At 41.9% G+C, this 23,416-nt stretch overlaps 1 protein-coding gene across 1 annotated transcript in view; it reads left to right on the top strand.

Annotated features, from left to right (window-relative positions):
• LOC129109941 (raftlin-like) overlaps window positions 1–23,416 on the top strand; it is a 103,660-nt gene that overhangs the window by 40,132 nt on the left and 40,112 nt on the right. Inside the window, exons 3-5 of the mRNA XM_054622089.1 lie at window positions 6,687–6,864; window positions 17,280–17,388; window positions 21,396–21,894. Of these exons, the coding sequence (XP_054478064.1) occupies window positions 6,687–6,864; window positions 17,280–17,388; window positions 21,396–21,894 (786 nt within the window). The remainder of the gene's footprint in view (window positions 1–6,686; window positions 6,865–17,279; window positions 17,389–21,395; window positions 21,895–23,416) is intronic.

Here is a 23,416-nt window from a genome sequence, read left to right as displayed (position 1 = left end):
CATGAATGCATATTCAAACTGTATGTTTATATCAAGGCTTGTTCCCACATACTCCCCACCTCCCTCGTCTCTTTTTGAACACACACAACAAGAACTTGTCAGTACTGAAGTCTTTCTTCAGCTCTGTCGCTAGGAAAAGATGTTGGCATACATTTCTGAAAACCACGAGAAATGTAGATGTTTTTACATTTGGTCAGAGCAGGTGACATAGTAAAACAAGTGATGCAACCATTGTTGAAGTTACGTTGTATATTAACGAGCAACAAAGTCCACTAAGGATGGGTTGGAGGTTTGGTCAAACAAACGCAGGACTTTAACCCAGGAGACCGTTGTTTGTGTCTCGTGTGACGGTAAACGTTGACTTTACTCTTTAATGCAACGTTGTAACGCTTTTTACGCTTGTTACGAGAGATACTTTGCTGTTTTATTAACATAGTTTAACATAAACCATGATCTTTTTTTAATGTAGTTTTGTTGTCTTAACTTAATTAATTGATTCTCAACATTAACCATTGTGCGTTTTTGGCTGATAAACTTTTTTGGTGTCTTAAATGTCCATATGAAACGTATTCTGTGGTTTGCAGAAACGGACAATGCCCCAAAAATTATTCTGGCCGGCTGTGTTGCTTCCCCCACAGAATATTAAGATGATTTTAATTCCCTTCCCTCCTTTAATTGTGTTATTTTTCAAATAAATGACATGTCATCCTTTAATACTCTCTCAGTTAATGTTGGGATTTACTCAACCACATTCTTGATGACGTTTTCACATTTTTGAGATTTGATAATAGAGTGCTTCAATCCGATTGTTGTTAAGACAATCTTAGCACAGCTTCATCTAGTAGCTGGTCTGCAGATTTGATCATATCTCAATGTCTTCATCAGCCAATGGAGTTTACACTTCAAGAACCTCTAATCCATTTTGGCTTAAGGGCCAGTTCACTAGCGTTATTTGCGCCTTCAAATCCATGTTGTCAATGTTGCCGCGTCCAAGCCGTCACTACGTCCGGTTGGAAAGTCAGCCGTACTGACAACAGACAAAACCGAGCAGTGGATCTACTTTGAGGGATTCAGGGTGCTGGGAATCCATTTATCTTTCTATGGTTTAGTCAATGAGGATGCTAAATTACCGTCATCGCAGAGCAATCAGTGCCTCAATCTAAATGTTGATTTGATGAATAAATTGCCAAAGAAACACACCGTGGATGTTTTTAAAGTCAAGAGGACGCTCTTGACTTTATTTCATCTGTGGGAGCTGCATCACCCATTTTTTTTCTACTATTGATACTCTACTATTGATACTCAGAGAAGCATTACAGTTATTCTGACCTCTGACCTGTCATCCAACATGTACAGTGAGCTGATCTTTCCATTAGCCTGAAGCCACTCCCTCTTCACACATCCATGCAGACACACACACACTTGTGTTTCCTGGTCTGCGTTTAATGGCAGAGCGTCTGTTTGACGGCTCTGCGCTAACACAATTTTCCAGAAAAACCAATTTGTTGGTTGTCAGCCAGAAGCTCCCTTTTTTTCCCCTCATTATTTGTCAAGAAGCGATTTGTTTCTGTGGGTTTAGGGCTCCTCTCTGTTGATATCAGAGAGAATTTTCTTCCAGGGTAAACAAAAGGACTGAGTGGAGTAATTGGCTGCCAGTTTGCCATGTAAGGTTTACCAGATTGCCTGTGTGATCGACCACAGACTCCTTCAAAGGCCTAAATATTCGCAGTATGAGACATCAACACTGACACTTGCGTACAGCGGTTATACGGCAGCTAATTTGCTCTCATCCACGCGCACAAAGAGATTCTCCTTGGATAACACGATTTCAGGGCATAGTAAACATCCTTACAACAGGAACTTCGCACTGGCCCACACTTTGCTCTGGGGACAGCAGGATAAAAAATTTTTACTCTGATAAATAAATGTAGAGCCTGTGTGTTTAAAGGCCTCTGGATGAGATTATTATCAGCTCACACAGCGATTAAAACCAACTTAAGAAGTCGCCAGCGGCTGTGTTACCACTGCCTAATTGAAACCATTTCTTATTTACTCATCTCAACTAAGGGGATCAGGGAGCAAGCAAAGACGGTTTCATTTTCCATTTAATATCCACCGCCTCGTGAACCGTGCCCGTACGCAAGAAGCGTCCCTCTGGGGAAAGGACAGGGTGTTCACTTCGCACCGAAATGATGGGGGAAGAAAACAAAAATCACAGATCACAGAAGGATTAATTCCATTTCTAAAGGCAGCCAGCGGTGGAGAAAGGGGGGAGAAAGGGGGGGGGAAAGGGGGAGGAGGAGCAGAGGACGGGGTGGAGGGGGGTTTGCGATGGCGGCCTATTTCTTTGTGTTAATTCCTCCACGCCTTTTTACTTCCAAAGCTCCTGCATTGTGGCGCAGTAGGACAGAGTGTGATTGAGAAATTTGGAGGAGTATTTTTAGTCAAAGCACTGGCTTACCCGGAGGGGACAGCATATGATATGATTTTTTCTTCCTCCACTTCCTCCTCTCCTGCATGTTTCGCGGTTTCACAATGAACCTCTGGATTTGTGCCCGGGAGGAAGAGGTGGGATCCGAACTGAATCAGCTCACTCTACCTACATCACAGGAGCTGCCTCCTGATTGGCGCTACCAGGCTTGTTCCAGAAACTCCTTCTCTATTGCAGGCCTGACTATGTATGATAGCACGCTGTCGGCACGCCACGTCATTGTGTTACACAACCTGCACGAAATGGTTAAACTCACACATATGTGAGCTTTAGTTTAATTTGTCTTCCAGAGGATGTCAGTTTGACTAGATGTAAAGGGACAGACTTCAGGCAAAAGGATTATGATGATCTCATTCTGAGGGAATTACAGTTGTAATCAATGACAGATATTCAAAAGACAGAAATCCGATAAGAGATGCAACCTGATGTTTACTTTTTTAAAACAGCTCAAAAGACATTGAAGTAAAAGTCTTGGAAACTGAACTGGTAGCATTGATGAAGTTGTCGTGTTGATTTAAGATTCAACGTGCAATCGACACAGATTGTATATAGGAAGTGGATGTAATTGTCATGACATCATCCAGTCGTTTTGTAGACTGTCGTTTTGAAGCCTTCAGTTTGGTGTTTTGGCTGTCACCATCTTGGATTATGACCGTCCCCTTCTTGTTTAGTTTTTTGCAATTAGAGTGTGACCAAATAAGAACTACTAAGGAGTGACGTAGAGACGCCTTATACGGCTCTTGCGGGGGCCTGTCAACAACAAAGTAGCCAGCCTTAAAAGCATCCCCTGCTTTATGGTCTATTTGACTCTAAATGGATCATCATTTACTAAATGAACATCATGCTGTATTGAAGAAGACTTGAAACTAGAGATTGAGACCATAAACTCATGTTTACAATGTTTACTGAGGTAATAAATCAAGTGAGAAGTATTGTAATTTTCTCATAGACTTCTATACAACCAGACTTGTTCAGGAGTTGCCCCCTGCTGGCCATTAGAGATAATACACGTTTAAGACACTTCTGCCTTGGCTTCACTGTTCAGACTCTGAGGTTTGCCGCCTGGTGACAGATCTGGCATCTCCTTATCTCTGTTTTTTCATGACTTGGAATAATAAAGTGTTGGATTAATGAAATTTTGTACCTCAAGCTGAACATTTCTACCTTTGCTTGGATGCATCTGTGCCCAGGGTTTTGCATCGGCTTGTGTGCAGACACGTGTCAGCATTGACTTTATATATGATCATGCCACCTCTGATATTTGTTTTTTAATAAGTCTTAACACACTAAGAAAGCGTTGGACATAAAAAAACATCCAAAACATTATGTATCTTAATATATTGGACTATCAATATACTCTGTCTGATGTTGGCTTCCAGCAGCCTGTAAGTGATGTGCATACAATTACACTTCCAAGACAGCAAATTCAAATTCATATTGCACATCCACAATCATACCAAGTGCATGTCCAATAAAACACTTGGATGGCTCCTTAGATAAATAATGCATGAAATGCCACTGCGAATGTAAAGACATGCATAACAATCGACAATGGAAAAGCATGTCGAATTATACATTAGCAGCACTTTATGTGCAGTTCAATAAATCACTCACTGCGATATGTAGAGCCACACGTTACCGTCACAGGGAGGCAGGCGATTGTCAGCTTTGTTTGCGCCGGCCAAATGCAATAAATGACGCGGATGTTGTGCAGAGCCGCTTCGCACACATTAACAAGAATTGACCATCAAACAAGCAACAACACTCGGCACGAGTGAGAGCCTGCAGTTTGGTGTCAGGAGTTTAAAAATGTGACGACTGATTGACCTCCGTGTGGCCCCTGAGGCCCTCGTGTTTGTATGGTGGGAAAAGTAACTGCGTGTGTGTGTGTGTGTGTGTGTGTGTGTGTGTGTGTGTGTGTGTGTGTGTGTGTGTGTGTGTGTGTGTGTGTGTGTGTGTGTGTGGCATATAAACCGTTTTCCACAGCTCATTACGTTTGTTTATTTATTTATACAAGAGAATTATTCCACATTTCTTTCACATTTCCAATGAGAGAGTAAAAGAGGGAGTCCTTACCAATTACATTCGGGCTTTGCAGATTTTGGAGGCACACCAGAATCAATCAGAAATAGATATTATAATATAGTGCATTGTAGCTACAGTTTATGGGTTTTCAAATATTGAGTAATCTGTATCCAAATACACCGTGGAAGCCGCTTTTTCAGCCCTGTCATACACAATACTGCTGTTATGTTAGCGTTGCTGACTCCACCTGAAACCAAACACACAGAGCGCTGGCTGGCAGCGTCTCACCAGTCCCTCTCTCTGACCTCCCAGTGAACTTCTGTACTTTGACTTTTTTCCCATGAATCTGAACGTTTCCTTCTGTGTAGTCTCATTGACTCTTAATTAGCCATAGCGGCATTTCCCACATCTTGTGGCAGCTTGTGCAGACGACCAGACCTCCCCTCCCTCCCCTCCCCTCCCCTCCCTGGTCTCTCGTTTTGCATCCAGCTCTTTGTGTTGGCGCTCTCCCACGCGCCCCAGCTGTTTGGCCCGCAGTAAATGTCGCCTCGTACGGCACACTGCTGGGATCCCAGCCGTCGTGCATCCGGGGCCAAGCGCCGTCTCGATCATGGTCTCTCAAGCTTTCCCTCTCTTCCTCTCTTTTTTTTTTTAACCTCTCTTCCTCCATCCTTCCTGTCCAGTCTCCTCTCCTTCCTGCTATCAAGCTCTCCATTTTCTAATCTAATTGCTCCCATTCCTGAACCTGAACCAGAACCAATGTCAACCTTCCCGAACTCATTACCATACATCCTGATTGTTGCCTGACAGAAGTTGCGTGGGGCTCGTTGTAACACAGCATGGTTGCTCGCTGAAACAGGAAGACACCAGCGGCTGTCTGCTGCAGGTTTACATCCCTCAGGTGTGGAAGGGGGCTCAGTGTAAATAAAGCTGAGACAGAGCTTTAGCTTTCTTCTTATAAAAACAGCTGGCCGTTCACTGATTGCAGCTCATTAATGTCAGGCCCCTGTCCTCTGTTTGGTGACAGTTAAGTTGAGCTGTTATCAAAGTAAGTGTCAAATTTTAAAGAGCTGTCGTAATACGGAGCCATAGCAATCAGCTCTGATTGGATTTTGAGTCACTCTTATTAACTCCCAGATTGAGGGGATGGAGCGAAAAGCGTGATACTAATTGCCAAAACAAACGGAGATTGACTCTAAAATCAGTGTTGGTATCTGAATTGCAAATCTTCACGTGGTGAGTTTTTTGTTTTTTTTTGTTCTTCAGCTCTGTTGCGCTGTTGGGCACATGTCTATCTGTACCGGAACATTTCTAAAGTAATAGAATCCACACACATAAATTAAAAGGAAGAAATCAAAAAAGAGGCTAACTGCTGTGAAAAAGGTCTGTCATTTACATAATTTGCTTAGTGTGACAGAAATAGTCCAGATACAAATTACTGCAGGGGAACAATTATTTTTTTTGTGTGCTTTCCTTTGATCAGTTTACTTTAGAGTCACCTGAAACTGTAAACGCTGGATATTTCTTGCTGAGCTGCATGAAGTCTGGAACAACAACCGACATTTTTTTAAATGTCAAAAGGGAAGAAAACCAAAATTTAAACACTGAATTAAAAGGGCAGAAGGATATTTAAAAGCAATGAAGCAATGAAGTCCAGTGTGCAGAGAGAAGAAGAGCAGGATCAGGTGATTGGCAGGAGTCAGGAAAGTCTGAGGGCATCTTATGGACAGGTGGGGAATGACCAGGTCTGGAAAGGTCCATGTAAAGGACGGGAGTAAAGGGAGGTAGAGGGAGATAAAGGGGAAGAAAAGCCGACAGGGTGAAGGACATCATGACAGAAAATGTCCATTAAAATACTCACGATTGCCAGTTAAAATTGATTGGTACCGTTTCTACATGTAGATGAAAAATCTTCTGTTGTAACAGGAGTGATTGCTTTGGAGATTTGTCAGTGATTTGTTTGAAATAAACTGAAAAATAATCTTATTATAACCATGAGCATTGACCGTCACCATGGCTGACACTCAAAGAACAAGAAAACTCAGGAAAAGTGTCAAAAATGGCACAAAGCAGCAAAAAAAAGTGTCTAAAGAAAACCAGCAAAAATGCATTTGTGTCATTCTACATACAAATTGTCTCACACATTGTCTCCCTGTTTTGTGTCTCTCAGGCGGGACGTCCACGCTGCGTCTCTCGTCGGTGCGGGAGCTGCCCGGCCAGCTGCAGGAGCTCTACCAGCAGGGCTTCGTCCTGGCGTCCGTTCACCCGTTCATCCACCCCTGTGGTCCAGAGTCCAACAGCCCACAGCACCAGCTCTACCGGGCCATCCTGATCCGACTCAACGACGGGTAAGAGCCACGTGAGAGTGATTTATGACCATTAAATGTGTAATTATCTTACAGGGGAAACAAGGGTCAAAGGGGACCGAACATTAAGTTTCCACCCAGCCTACGCTAATGACATCCACCTACAGCTTCTGCAGACAATTTAGCTGTTAAAGGCTCCAGTGAATTAATGTATGCATGAGCAGTATTAGTATTTCTGTAATGTTACAGTCAAATACAGTAAACTGTAAATACTGGGACCTAACGCTGATTGTTTTTGTCTTTTACAGAAATTTATGAAAACTTTTAAGTAAGAAATAAGTACATTATTTTTTAAGTAAATTTGTGGAAGTGTTAAAAAGTACAGTAAAATATGTGTTGCTTACAACTTCTTTAAGTCCACGATTCCACGAATCGGAACCATCAACAAATAAAGAATCAATTTATATCATATCGTGGCACTAAAAGCCTACAAACAACATGAAAACATACACATAATACATAATATATAGGAGGAATGTCTTCAATCAAAAAACACATAAAGAAGATAATTATAGAAATTATGGAAAGGCTGTAATGCCAAGATCAATACTTTGCTTGTATAGGACAGGATTTTTAGGAGTTTGCATAGGTTTTCTTCTACAGTCTGTCCCTAGAAAAGAAAAGAAAGGAAAGGTCTACGTACCGAAACGTTGTTACTAAAATATATTTATACGCAAGTTTTTTGTTCTATATTGTCTACCTAAGGTATTCTTCTACGCACCTGTCGTAGTCCTACTGGAGTGCAAAAGTTTTGCTCTTTTTACACACATGACCTTTAAAATAAATGTTTTTTTACTCAACATTGGCGGGGGGGCTGGCCCGGAGGAAATCATGTTTCAGGGGCCTCAGACTTTTTAGCTGCACCCCTGAGAATAAGACCTCTTTCATAACAGAATAATGCAGCTATTAGAGTCACTTAAGAAAATATCTTGAGATTGCTAATGCACCTAAATTGGTGTCATTATGCAGAAAAACACTTGATGGGAATCAGATTTTGCTTTATCTTCATGCATGTGTTACATGAAAAATTGGTGTGCTGGCTAGTTGGGAAGTGAAATTAGGGTTTATTTAATGTTTATAGCTACTTTTTTATGTTTCAGAAATATTTATTTATATTAGTAATGTGGGATACATGCAAGCAGACAGATTTCCATGATGGCTATGACCTAAAAAAAAAAACTATTAGAGGTTGGTGTTGCATTTCTTATCAGACGTTCAACCTTTCGGTGTTGCTTCAGAATCGACACCAGAGCTTCACAACATCTGTTTGTGGCTCATCAAGCTGTCCTCGGGTGCAGCCGATTTTGGACGTGAGTCAGCAAAAATCTCAATCCTCCACCTCCAGACCTTTCAGTGCTCCGGCCAGAACCGGCTGCATGGCCCAAAGTCCCCCCACCCCCCCCCCCTCTACACATGCCCTCCGGCCCTGTACCCGAGCCCCTCAGGGAGCTGCTCCAATGGTGGCTGAAGGGCATGTAGAGGGAGTGATGGACGGCGGTGGGCGGAGATAGCTTTTTGTCTGGTCAGAATCCTTAAAAAAAAAAAAAAAAAAAAAAAAAAAAAAGACTTTAGCAGAAAAAACTGGAAAAGCTTTGGTTGAAATCCAACCCTCGGTTTTGAATGGGTCTGACAGCCCCAGGGGTCATGAAACCTGATCATCTTATTCAAGACCACGTACTGTAAAGTCAGTCCAAGTAAAAACATGACAATCAAAAAGATTGAAGCTACGAGGAGAAGTTTTTTCTTCTATTTTTTTTTCTTCCCTGGCAGCAGTGACTTGCAGACGGGCAGCTGAAGCCCCAGTGGCTTCTAAGTCTGGCTCCGAAGTCCAGCAGACATCCAGACCTGTTTACCAAAAACACTGTTCCCTGGCTGCAGGGCATGGATGTGCGTGTGTGTGTGTGTGTGTGTGTGTGTGTGTGTGTGTGTGTGTGTGTGTGTGTGTGTGTGTTTTGCCCCTCTCTGAAGAGGTTAGAGACCCAGTACTTGAACCTTTTTCTATGGAGTATTCAATGAGCTTCATACAGTAACTCTTGTTGCATACGGTGTGTAGCTTTATGTGAATGCATGACACGGTTCAGCATAAATCTCATCACTCTGCCGCTCTCGAGCAGAATCCGCCGTGGATTCCTTGCGGCTCAAAACTCATCCCCGTACGCTGACAAACCATTTCTGTAATTTCCTCACTGCTGAGCGTAAACACAACACTTCTGCTACTGATCTACATTGACATTTCAGTCATTTAGCTAACGCTCTCACCCACAGCGACAGCACAATAACTGCCGAAAAAAACCAAACAATACCCGATATTACAAGCAACCAAGAGTAAGGAGTGTAATAATCAGAGCCGCTGTGCCCCGACAGTTCTGCTGCACCCATAGACTGATCATGTAGGGAAAAAAGAACACAAAATAAAAACTAAGGGGACTTAATGTGCAAGGCTTTTGTTGTTGTTTTTTAGAAAAATTAATGAATAGAAGATCATGGAAGCGATTCATAAGGGAGAAGGAGAATGACCGGGGGAAATCGGTGAAAAGGATGGATTTATAAAATTAGATGAAACTTCTTTAACCTCATAGGAGAGCTAAGTTGAAACAGAAAATGTGAGGATTCAATAATAAAAGAGAGAACTATAATAACAGAAGGCAATATCCCAAAACGTAAAAGATAAGAGTTATACAATAAAAAAGTTATAAATTAGAAAGGAAGCATTTAATTGGTTTGTGCAAAACTCTGCTGATGATAATTGAAATTCTCCTAAAATGTTTCCGAGTTTGTGCCAACTGTCTAACAGGCCTCTGTCCTTTCCCTCGTCCCTGCTGGTGTTTGTTGGAGATATCAGGACTTTTTTCTCTTCCCTTCAGAAAAACAAAAAACATACACTGCTTTTTTCTTTTCGTACAGCGTGAGAAACAACCCTCCCTAGCATGAGATAATTCATCACAGCAAACTTGACAACTTAATTTGGGTTTGTCCAACTTTCTGTTTTATCTTTTTTTGACTGTAATTTCGCCAGAGTGGTGCCGTGTAAGGTGCAACTATATGCCAGGCTTACTGTCAATCACCTGACAGCGACAGGAAGAAACGGAAGTCTCTGAGAGGAAAAAGATTATGTTTAAAAAAACTTGTTGCACAACATCCTTACTCCTCACAACCAGAGCTTTCTTATCTGAGGTGTCTTTGTGTCCCCAACTATGTTTCCATGACATCAAGTCCTTTTATCTAAACCACAAAAACAGACTTATTTTAAGTTCCTTCAAAACAAATAACTGTATTCGTCACCATCACTTCTGTGGTTAAGTTGAAGACACTAAAATGACATTGTTAAGGTTGGGAAACAATTGTGATCGTTGTCAAAAGACGCCCACGTTGATTGCTGAAAGGTGATGAGATCCAAAGTCGAACACAAATTCAGCTTTATCATTACATTTGGGCAAAATATGAGGCAATAATTGCTGAATTTATCCCTAGTTGACCCAGAATATGAACGTGAAAGGATTTAAAATGTTAAATGTTTTTTCAGCTTCGTGGCGCACGTAACAACACAACTGGATGTTTTTTACTGGAAAACTTACTTTTTATTCAAAAACTTGATATTTTATAACTCAGTTGCTTATCATTTATACTGATGATTCAACCAGGAGTGTTTCAAGCCCATCAAAGCCTTGCAACTGCCAGTCACTTACCATTGTCTGTTCATAAAATGAACATGATTAATACTTTTGGAACCCTGGGGGGTGGAAATAACTCAAAATGCCCATAAAAACAGGAAACTTTAGGGCACCTATTGTGGGGTTAGAACATGGCAACGAGCCACGTTTAAGAAGGTCACAGAGTTAAAATGCATGGCACCTTATCTGCCCTGCCTTCCTGCAGATTGAGGCTATTAGTAATCACCTCCCATGCTGTTGTGTAGAACACCTCAGGTTCACTTTCGGCATGTCCAGACATTCAGTTCAGCAGCTCCTCTCTGCTGCAAAACTGGACAACAAGAATATTGATTCTGTATGAAAAGGCTGCAGCTGAATGGTCTGCATCTCTCTTTAAAAAAAGAAAGAAAGAAAGAAAGGAGACATGCTTGCCTTGCTGTGGAGAGAAAAAAACAAAACACCATGACGGGGGGAGAGAGAAAGTAAAAGAAAATCCCAGCTGGAGTGTGAAGAAGTAGAAAGAAGAAGACCGAAGGAGGCTGAATGGGATAACAAAAAAAAGAGAGAGAGAGAGAGAGAGAGAGATTGAGTGAAAAGGGCAGAGGAGTCTACCATCCTTTGATGGCCCCGTACGAAGGCAGGGCCCGAGCTTTATCTCCAGCGTCTGTCACCGTGGAGACAGTTGATCAAATCAGCAGCAGCCCAGGGGAATCCAAACCTCCACTGGGGGAAAGCGAGGGAGGAGGAATAAGAGAAACCCCCCAAAAAAAGCAGAGCATCTTTTCTCCAGTTCCCTTTTGCTGTCAGACCAAAAAGAAGAAGAAGACAGAGGGTGGGGGGGATATGGGGGAATACAGTGAATGGGACTGAAAAAGCATGACAGCGAGCAGCCATTCATCCGCCGCTCCAAAACGAACAGTTTGGGGGTTTTTTTGCGACTGCAACGCCAATAAAGGGAAAGTCACGGTGGAGGGGCTGACTGTTGTACAGCAGCTGTGTAAGCGTCTTTATTTAGCATGCACAGTATGTCTGAGGACACAATCCCAGTCAGGACTCTACAGCATTAGCCCCAGTGTGAAAGGCTCAGCCAACAAGGCATATAACATGATGGAGGTGACGCTGCAGGAACCAAGAGCACAGCCAGGAAGTACACAGAGGCTGTGTACATACAGCGCTGTGTCATCTGTAAATGTTAAGACACTGTCACCTGAATGGCATGTCTGGTTAAGTGGCTTATAACTTTAGGAACCCTGGAAAGCAATTTGTCACCTGCAGCAACAACCCCCCTCCGCTGATACAACCTGCTGTGGGGAAAGAAGAAGAAAAAGAAAACCTGCAATGCAGAAAGAATGGATTGGACCGTTTGGAAATTTAAAATGTCAACTGTCAAATTTCCCAGTGTTCAATTTGATTGCGATGGAATAGGGTTACAGTTCAGCAGGCAATGTCTGATGGGATATATTCATCATTATTGGGTAATTGCAAGGAGCTCCGGCGTGCTCAGGCAGAGAGAGAGCGAGAGAGAGAGGGTGAGAGAGTGAGAGGGAGGGAGGAGAAGGGTGGAAAGCGTGAGAGGGAGATGGAGAAGGAGGAAAAATAAAGAGGTACCTACAAAAAAAAACCATTAGAGGGGATTTGCTCCGGTGAAATTATTCACAAACGCGTGAAAATGTGACATTAGGAGAAGCATGCTCTATTATTAAAGCCTCCACATCCACAGAGTGCTAAACACGGGTTCAGTTGCTCCGACTGTGTCGTCATAGCGATAGATCGGCGCAGTGGGTGATGGAGGTCTGACACGGCTCTGAAGGAGTGAATTCACAATTGTTTTTTTCTCACATTCACTGACTTCGGTGTGAAAGTGGTTTGTTTCTGGAGCGTGAGAGAAGCTTCTGCTGTACAGTAATTGCCATTCGACTCCTCTCAAGCTATTTTCTCAAACAAGTGGCATTTATCTATAAAGCAAGGAATCTCTGCCTGTATGTAAATATAGACAGAGCAGGCAGAGAGGTTGCACTGGGGCCCATGGGGTTGGGGGGTGGAGGCACGAAGCGAAGAGCGAGAAGCGAGAACAAGCACTTTGACAATGTAATGGGTGGGGAAAGATTGACATCTCATAAATACGACTGCGTTCCAAAAAATATTTTACAATAAACTTTAGTGCAATTTGATATCGTCTCAGGCAATGAGGCAGACACATTTTTAGATTTTGAGTGCAATATCTTTGCAACTACTGCATTGATTGCTGTTAAATTGCTGAAAAATATTCAAAAGGTCCCTGAAGGATAAATCTAGAGCCACCACCGGGTCAACGTTTTTACTTATTCATTGAAATACATCTAATATATGGATTGGCAAAACATTTTTTACAGATATTCACAATTTTCCAGGTGATGTATTCAGATAACTTTGGTAATCCCTTTACTTTTCATCCTGCATCATCATCAGGTCAAAATGTTGTTTTTGTTCAGTACTTTGGTTTAGGATCAAATACAAATAAACTGCTAAACGAATGCCATCCCCATGTGCATCAGACTCTTGGCCTTGGTTATTGTTGTCTCACTATCATCCCTGATAGTTGGAAAGAGTGGTGATAGTGACCATGGCTTAGCGGACAAATAAAATAAAGAAAATTCAATTTACCGAAACGCCAAAAAAAGTAGCACTTGTGCTGCAAATGGAGCCAACCGATAATTAAAAAAGAAGGTGAAATCTAGTTCAGTGTTCTGAGAAGGTTTCCATTTTAAACAAACAAAGACTAAACTAGTTGTGGATGGGTTCTTTTTTTACAGTTGGACTTCCTCTGAAAAAAACAATAATATGTCAACACAATCCCTTTTCATACCCCGGTGAACACCGCGTAATTGGAAACCGCACATTAACAAATGATGCAGCCACTACACTGCTAAAAACAAATCCCAAAGCGAGCCATTAACAGGTAATTCGCAATTAGTTACCATGTGAATGTTCGGGTCCGGTGGGAGCGATTAGTCCGACACACAAGATGTTGTGTGGCGAAACAAAGCGCGTGACCCATCTGAAAAGGGAGAGGGAGGGAGAGAGGAGGGGGGGGGTTTAGCAGGTGTGTTCGCCCAGGAGGGGAGCTCTCTGGGTAGGTGGGCGAGCGGGCAGGCAGGCAGGCATTTGACACCCATCTAACCACACGAGACCTCAGAGGCTGACAGCCGGTGCTGCACGCTGCATGAAAAAGTCATGGTTTCACACTGAGAAGATGGACTGCAGGTGATGCAGCTGCTATTTTTAAACCCGAGGCCTCCCTCCAGGACCGAGTGCACCGTTTGAATTGTTGTTCTCACACACACCTCTCTCTTTCTCCCTCCCTCGATGCTCTTCCCATTCAGAATTGGATTCCAAAATGAGTCATTCACCGCTTAAAGAGAAGTGACACCTCGTCGCCGCAACGCATTTCAGAAGCACCGAGTCATTTTGATTTTGCTGATAGATTCTCAATGATTCAAAGTTTTATTTCCTCTCCAAAATATTTTCTTAGCACTATGAAGGGCTTCTCATTCCATCCTTTTAAGCTGCCTCTTAACTTGCAGCATGCCGGGGCACCTTAATACTTCTCAGTGCAGTTCTGCCAAAACATGTTATGTAAGGCCTATAGTGCGGGTATAATGATTCCGAATGTAAGAAAGGAAAAACAGCAAATGGTTTGCACTTAACTACACTCCACTACCGGCTGTCTACATCTCTGTTTCGTTCCCTGAAGTTGCGCCTGGGGCTCCGAGCCGGTTGGTTGTGATCTATGTCGCAACCCCACGGGGGAAACATCTACCTTTTTTCTTGACAGAGCCACCAGGCTTCTGCCGTCGCTGCTTTGGATGTTATGACGCCGCGGAAAAAGAAACCAGAGGCGCCTCTCGGCTCGTCGTAATGAATCTTTCACAGAGCGTGTGAAGTTTGTACTTAACGAGTCAGTCGGCCCAGTTTTCTGCTCCGCTGTGTGCTGCGACAGCGATACAGACGCAAAGCAACGGGTGTCAGTGACAGTGGAGAGGAAGTGTGGTGACTGTGTTTTTCTTGTTTTGTTTTGGGGGGTGGGGGGGATGGATGACATAAGTGAGGGCCATTGGTTGTGCCGTGAAGTCTAACAGAAAGACTTAGGCTGGCGTTTTCAGCGATAACGTGGTGACTCTGATTCATGTGGGAAAAACACACGGGTGCTTTTGCTCTACAAAGCCTATGAAGATTCAGATTAGCAACATTTATACAGACAGGAAAAGGACATGTAAAGTGAAATATAGGCTCTTTTTTTGACAGTGGAGAAAAGGAAAAGCAGGTGAGGCTCATCAAGCAAACGCTTGGAGAAAATAAAGAAGCTTATATTGCTCTCTGGTTTCCTGAGAATATAATAATAGGAGAGTCGTGTATCTTTGTGTATAAAAACATCTGGCAGCTTTAGAACACTTTACAGGGGCCCTCCTCAAACTCTATATGTCAAAGTGAATTTTCTAGTAACAGGTAGTATTATACAGTCTGTGGAAACAGTGTTCTGTTGCTCTGGAAGGAGCTTTGTCACCCAAGTTTTTCAACTTGCGCTTGGAGTCTCTAATGCAAACTGTATTTTACGAAAAATAGGCTATTAAGCTGCATTATGGGAAGTGTAGGATCCAGTGTTTTTGGATCTTGACCCATCCCACTGTAGGGACTAAAAGTCACAGATTTAAACAGTTCCTTTTTAAAACTGTTTTTTGCAAATTCCCTTTCTTTATGCATGTACAATACTAAATAGCTGGCGTGGCCCTTTAATTTGCATTCATTTCATGAAACAACAATAGCATAAGATAAAAGGACAAATACAGTTACATGACAGTGTTTTTTCAGTAAAATCAGATTGTAGGAATAGTAAATAGACTTTTTTATTGCTTTCCTGCTGAGACTTAAATGTGAAGATATACTTACATATCTGTATGCTATAAGTATGAAAATCTGGAGCCAAACAGCTGGTTAGCTTAGCTTAGCATAAAGACTGGAAACAGGGGGTAAAGCTAGCCAATCTCTGCCCACAGGCCATGAGTAACCCAGATGATGACTTACGCTTTTATAACTAGCAGGCTAACGTCGTAAGATTTTCATTTCTGGTCTTCCAAGAAATACAAAAAGTTGCTTCCCAATCTTTGACCAAAAGAAGATCAAATATTATGCTGATTTTAAGATCTTAACACTGGTTATCCTCTTTGTATTGGTTTTAAAGTTAATTTAATTTCCCCCATGGGGATCAATAAAGGAATATAATAATAATAATTAGTTTATAAGGCACTACTTTCTCAAAATGTTTTAGGTATTGAACCAGTACGGCCCCTCAGATCCTCTTCTTCCACAAAGCAGAACAAAAACATTTGTTGACGATGCTTTTAGCCATTATGCACTAATCGTTGAAACAGCCTTCCAATGGATCCGAGAGTAGCTGAAAATATTGATGTTTTTAAAAAGGAACTAAAAACCCATCTATTCAGTCTGGCTTTTTTTTGGAGTGTTATATAATCATTATATTTTTTTACATTATGCTTATTATTTAGTCTGAAATGCATTTTTATGCTATATGGTTTTAGTATTTAAACGTATTTTATTTATTATTCAATTTTCTCTAATTTCACTTTAATAACATTTTGCTTTTATATCATAATGAATTTATTCAGTGTTGTTTATTACTTTTTATATTTCCTCTTCATCTTCTCTCCATTTTCATTTTAAAGCACTTTGAAATACATTTGATCTGCTTGAAAGCTGATATATAAATTAAACTTGACTGATTGTTTGACATCCTCTTTGTTTAATACATACAATAATCAAAATGTAAAGAGGGGAGTTATGCCTTAAACTACATCTTGGGCAGTTACAAGACAGCAAATGAGCATATTTACCATAAACTATCCCTTTAATTTGTTGATTTGCTCCTAATCTCCCAAATGTTATTCATAATTAATACATTAAACAGCTCAATCTGCATGGTGGGAGGGGTGCTGACAGAAAAATCACTGTGACACACACACACAGGCAAAGCCACAAACAACACACACACACACACACAAACACAGTGACATGTATGTGCACTCAGAGGGAGTCTTCACATGTACCAGGAGGCTCTCTAACACACTTACTAGCCTGCACGCATGCATCTCTTACCCTCCCTCACATCAGGTGTCCGTGTAAAGCCAGAGCCCTCACAGAGCACACACAAACACACACACACACACACACACACACACACACACACACACATACTGTACTTGCACAAATACTCTGTATCACGCTGAGTAAAAAAGGGTGTGTGTGGCTTCTTCCCCTTTGTCAACAGGATGAGGAGCAGGGAGGTGGAAGCCGGGGCGTTAGTCTTCTCAGGGCCGGCTCTGGGATTTCCTCCAGAGGACAGAATGGGAAAAATGCAACACCATATAAATAGATTCTCCCCGCTGACAAATACGGCCTCAGCGGGGAGGGATGAAGGCGCGTTAACAAAGCCTCTTGATGCAGCGTAATTTGTTGATGGGAGGGTTATTTTTGTATTATAGATTTGATGCCGGGGCCTGTGAATAGAACCATGTTTGAGGATGTTTTACGGTTGTAATTTTGTATTTTATTAAATTGTTTGTGAATGTCAGGTTTGCATGTGTGTGAGCCCATGGGTACCCTCATGTGTCATGTTGCCCAGCATGCTGGCTGAGAGGCTGACACTCATTGTCCTCTCTCCCCTCTCTCCCCCCCCCACTGTGGTGCTTGCAGGGTGGAGAGGAGCCAGCCTGTCTGCCCATCGTACAAACTGCAGCTGGAAGAGTGTCTGTCTGCCGAGCAGGTGCCCACCCCAGAGCTCATCCAGGGCTACGTCAAGAAGGTAGGGCTGCTTTACAAATGCCAAGCTGAAGGGGGGTTTGACAGTTCATGCCCAGTTGGAGGGAGCGATGCAGGGAGGAAGGGAGGAAGAGATAGGGAGGTCTGACTGCAGAGGAATAGTAGTGGCTTTTATTCCACTTAGATGTCTAGATGCATATTCTAACATCAAATACTGAATCAGAGATCCGAAAGCAGACAAAAATCCATAATCTAAACTGAAATTTCTTCATTCAGCATGTCACCACTGTCTGAACACAATGTCCGTGTGTTTACAACTGTGTTTTAGTGACTCAAACACATTGGCTGAAACTGCCTGCTAGCACGCCGCTGTCAGGCTGAAGGCTCTTTAACTGCAGCCTGTCACAAAATGCCTGGAGGCAGGTGCCAGTGAATTTTTTGTTTTCCTTTACGTAATTGCTGCTTGAAAAGATAACAAAGAAAACACAGTGGTGGCGAATGGGCGGCGACGCGTGTGTACTTCAGGAGCTGTCAGGTATGAATTAGTGGTAACTTTACAACTTTGATTGTGTTGCAAATCGACTTAATTACGAGTCATTTCGACAGGCTTCAACTACTAGAAAAACTATGTGGTAGATTATTATTAACCCTCTGCATTCTGAACAGGCGTCTAAAAACTTTGATAGATAGTTTTGGCAATGCTGCAGTTTTATCCTGAGTGACATTCAGGCAGTATGTATGTAATATACTAAAAGCTGTGGTTCCTTAATGGTTCAAGGCTAAAGCTCATTTGCAAACCAAATAGCTCAACATTTCTGTATTTTCCATAGAGGAGATGAAAGCAGCGAACAGTAGTTTGAGAATCACGTCCGCTGATCTGATAATGAATTGGCTCTGCAGCGCATGTCACTGCTCTGAATGCACTGCTGGGGAAAGCCTGTTTGAAATGGCACTTCAGATGATATATATATATACACCAACACACCCTCCTCTCTTGTGAGCAGGTTTATGCCGCATCATCATGATTCAACCCCCCATAACCCACCCGTCTGCTTAATCTGTATATTACCCAGCGTCATGTCGGCCTTTGAAGCCTCGCTCCTGAACCTTTCTGTACATTTTGCCCTTCGATTAGTCATGCAACCGCAGTCCTGTAGGACCTCATTACTGTTGGTTATCATTTTAATCTACTGAGCTGCTACAGACTTGCTGGAGGAGGAGGAGGAGGAGGAGGAGGCCATGCTAGAAATCTATTAAAAAAGGAAGTGGACATGGGTGAGTGGTGGAGGAGTGAGCAGAGAAGTCCATTCCCTTCAGCCTCTCTCCGTTTCCTCCTGTTTTTCTCTCTCTTAGTCTTCTTTTTTTTTTTTTTACTCCTCTCATTTTCTTTCTCTTTCTTTCTCAATCTCTGTCATTATCCCTCTGCCTCTGTTTCCGTCATCTCTCTACCCCGCTCAATCTCCCTCTCCAGGGTTTTTTTCATCTTGACCTTCAGACACCTCCTCCTGGTGCCACTTTAATAACTTTCGGGGGGAAATAAGAAATGTGTTCTCAAGTCAAAATTGAAATGAGTTTTCCTCTGCAGGCTGTTGGTATTCTGGTGGCAGAATACGGGAAGCTGCTTCCAGACTATTTTTCATCAAGTTTGTGCTCGGCATCATTTCCCTTAATGAAGAGAAATGATGCGATGCAAAGTTTCTTTTCTGACCTCGAAACCTAATTTTCTTGACCTGAGATGGTTCCACCGAACACAGCGCAGTCTGTTCATTTAGATTAGGAAGTTAAGAACAATGCAAATTTTTGATTTTCACCTCCATTTATTTAGTATTACAGTACCGAAGGTCACAATAGTGTATATGAGACATTTTAAAGGCTGCGAATAACAGATACTCTCATATTCAATTAACCACAAACCATCCAGTTTTCACGTTTTGTTTCCATTTAGCTAACAGCTTTAAGTTTATTTAAATTGTCTTATTCCATACTGTCCGACGGTATACTTAAATGTTTTCTGTATTATCTTGTTCCACTTTTAAACTTAAGATATATGAAGAAAATTATCAACGGTATATGAGAAGTAGATGTACTGTGACATCATCCATTGGATTTAAAATTTCCGTTTTGAAGCCTCGAGTTTGGCATTTAAACCGTCGCCATCTTGTTTTTAGGAACCCAAAGTGACATGAAAGGGTGGAGCTAAGTACAACTGAATGTTAAATCAGACATTTTTAAGCGACCAAAATGTTACAATTAACTTGAAGTTGTAAGATGAAAACACAGACAACACCCAGACTGGACAAACTGTGGTAGTGACCTGTCAATCACAAGGTAGCCACGCCCTTAAGCATACGCTGCTTTATGATCTATTTTACATTAGAAAGAATGCAAGTTTAAGGAACTTCCTCATTGGTTTTACTTTACGTAAGCTGGAGTTTGCCGCCTGAAGATATATGCAAACCCAAGAAAAAAATAATAATGAAATGACTGCAACATTACATCTATTATCAATATTTTATCCAGTAAATGATTTCAAAGAAATATTGTCCATTCATTTTCTGTTGGCCAGCTAATCAATGAATCTACTCACACTATTATATTCATCCAGCTAGTTATTTACAGTAATCCACTCTACACTTGACTTTGAACTTACATATGTTGTGCCTAATTCCTATTTTTGCCTGTCGTGTACACTAACAGTGTATTTGTGGTTTATCTGCAGTCTGTCTTATGATATTAGACTGTAGGAATCTGAATGCTAAAAATAAATTAAATCATTATAGCACACTATTCAAATCTACTTTGCAATCAACTGCACCAACATTGAACAGTGAAAGCCATTCATCTCTCTCTTGCTCTCTCTCTCTCTGACTGCCTGCATTACCATTAAATGAGATACAACAGTTCACTTTTATCTCAGCAATTCCATTTCAACATATTGGTATGGGGAATATAATGTGGAAGCACCCAGAGAGCGTTCACTGATATTAAACAATATGGCTGGAAACAATGTGACTGTTTTCCAATTTAATTTCATAGTGAATAACCTGCCATTTGATTTGATTTCTATTCTCCTTCCTCACTGTGGCTCCAGATAGAGACGGGCATGGGGGGGGGGGGGGGGTGTTGATGGAGGGGTGCAGAAATGGAGAATAGCATCATTAACATTCTCTGACAGTTACAGTTTCAATTTCGCTCCGTGGCAGAATCCCAATATTGACATAAAATGCCAGATGACAAAAAGACAGAAAAAAAAGACAGTGGAGCGCTGGATTTGTGATGCGGCCCGTGCCTGACTGGGGTTGTGGCCGCTCCAATCTAATCAACAACTGAGTGATTGGACAAGCTGCTGGGACAAGGAGAAAAAGAAGGGTGGAGAGAAAAAACAAACAGATGCATGCTAATTATTGTGGGAAAAACAATTCCATTTCAAGATAATTGACCTCAAAGTAATTCTGAAAGTTCGGTTTCAGTTTGACATCTCTTGGGAAATAACTTGTTGTGTATGTTCTGCTTCATAGGTTGGTTTTATTTTGCATTCTGAATTTACAATTTAGGCATTTTGCTGAAAAACTAACGGGAGCAACAACAGCAGCTTTACATAACCAGATCTCTGCATGCAATCAAGCCCAAGGCTGCAACTGCAATGATTACTTCTATGATCGATTAGTCTGCCGATCACAATCATTAAATAAGATCATTCATAGATGCATTGATAAGTCAAAAAGATAAAAAAAATGTCAAAACATGCCCATCACACTTTCTCAAAGCTTAAGATGATGTCTTCAAATGGCTGATTTTGTCCAAGCATTAGTCCAGACCCAAAGATAATCAATTTACTATCATAATTGATGAAGAAAACCAGCAAATTCTAACATTTGAGAAGCTGTTTGCCATTTTTCCTTAAAAAAAAAAAAAATTCATCAGTTATCAGAATAGTTAGTCAGTTGACTACTTCAAATTCAGTGAATGCAAAGTAGCAACAGTTGCATCGTTTATATTTGAAGCATTTGTCTTTATCATTCTGACTTTGAGGTTTTTTTCACCCAACAGCAGATCCAGGATGCTGCTGACCAGGGGGTGATGTTCGTGGGATTTGTCCAGGAGCCCTACGGGGCCCCGTGCACCAGGATCCGACAACCAGACACCCCCTCCCTTTCCCTGCACTCCAGCCCCAGCTCTGTGCTCGGTTCCCTGGGCAGCTGCAGCCCCTCGAACCCCTCAAGCCCCAAAAACCAGGCAGCACCTGGAGCTCAAGCGGACGCAGTGGACAAAGATGGGAATGAGGAGGCCTCATGCGACGCCGGGGAAGGAGCGTCGACTGGGGAGAAGAATCAAAGTGGGAACACTGGGAACCATTCAGGGAGCGGGGTGGAGGGCAGTCAGGGCGGAGTCTCGCCCGTGGCTTCTCCAACACCGGAGGGAGATCTGGAGCACAGTGAGGAGCTGACTGAGGAGGTGACGGAGGAGGAGTCGCCGAGTCACAACAACAACAAAGACAACGGCAGAGATGCAAAGGAGAGGCCGAGATACCGCCAGAGGAGGGGCGACGGTGAGTGGTCTCTATGGTTACCGTCATAAACTCAAACTAAAAGGATGTCTAAAGCAAAAAAACATGCACATTAGGACTATAAAGATCTATCTTATAGATATATCTGGGGGGAAAAAGTGGAGACAAAGTTTGCAAAAGTAAGGAATGACATAATGAGGTGCTGACGGATGTTTTGGGACCACGTTTTTTGGAGATGATTCCTGTTCTGGGTAATGGACAGCCATGGAAACATCCCATGTGCTGCAGTTATACTGAATACAATAAATAATAAAAATGAACTTAAAAAATATTAAGAGACAAACATGATAACACCTGCACAGGTTGGTCTCATCCAGCTTCGGTAGCTATATCTACGAAAAATTATGCCGCGTAATTTGTAGGTTTCCCACGAAATTATTTCGTATGTTATCCCATTATCATGAACAAGGACGAATAAAGGTTGCAAAAGGTAGACACAGGGCGGCGAAAGGCCAGGTTGATGGGTCCAACAAGCAGCATTCTTTAGCCAGGAGACCCAAACAACAATCTTTTCCTAGACCTAATAAAGAAGTTTTGTTGCCTTAACCTTTTCCTGTGAAGACAAAAGTTTATTTTGAAAAGACCGTTGAAACATTGTCGAAAATGAGGAGTAACTTTTTGTGAGATATAGTACCGTTGTATGAGGATACGTTGACCTGCACAATGCCGCACAAATGCTGGCATATACATGCATGTGCAAAATCAATAGCAAATATATAAAGTTTTCTTCCTTTCCTGAACAAATTCAGCACCATGACAACAAAGATTATTTCAAAGGCTCCTTCCTCGTTTTGCCCCAATGCAGAAACAAATTTTCACTTTTTTCTAAATGCTGTTTTTTAGTGAGCACCACAAACAAAATTCTTATCACCGCCGTTGTCCTGGGGTGGAGGCAGATATCTCCAAAAGTGGGCATATAAAACTTAAGTATCTGCATGACTAAATATCACTGAGGGGCTGTGAGTAAATGCTAACTTGTTATTTGGGTGGACCGAGCCTTTAAAAGGAAATTACACTAATTGGCCCAACGAGGGGCTCTTTAATTAAATGTCAAACTTTTACAAAACACAAAAGCTTTAAAACTTTGTTAAGTTCAAAAGTCCAAATGCCACGAGAACTGCCACACAGCTATCCTCATAATTTACACAGAAAGAACTAATGTGGAACGACAATTACTAGAATTAAAGGTCAAACTTGAAAGGCTCAGTGTTTCTGTATGGACGTTAGCTGAATGTGGTTCTAACTTAACTTTATCCATTCCAAGGTAATGTTTTTCACACCGGTGAGCTCCTTCATCAAACCTCACTCGACTGCTGGTCCCAGAGCAGCTGAAGCATTCGTGGGTTAAATCCTTCACTCTGGTGCAGCAACTGTTAACTGTATCTTCTTGTCGCACACTCACAGATATTCAAACTGGCAGCTGCTAATCTTTAGCCCAATATCAGTCTAGATATCTTTATAAATCAGCGCTCAGGTTTCATTTGAAGCCGTACCTTTTGGCTGT

This window comes from Anoplopoma fimbria, chromosome 20 (assembly GCF_027596085.1).
Source record: "Anoplopoma fimbria isolate UVic2021 breed Golden Eagle Sablefish chromosome 20, Afim_UVic_2022, whole genome shotgun sequence".
Taxonomy (NCBI): Eukaryota; Metazoa; Chordata; class Actinopteri; order Perciformes; family Anoplopomatidae; genus Anoplopoma; species Anoplopoma fimbria.
The sequence above is the reverse complement of the archived record's forward strand: the minus strand, read 5'-3'. Positions and strand labels throughout refer to the sequence as shown.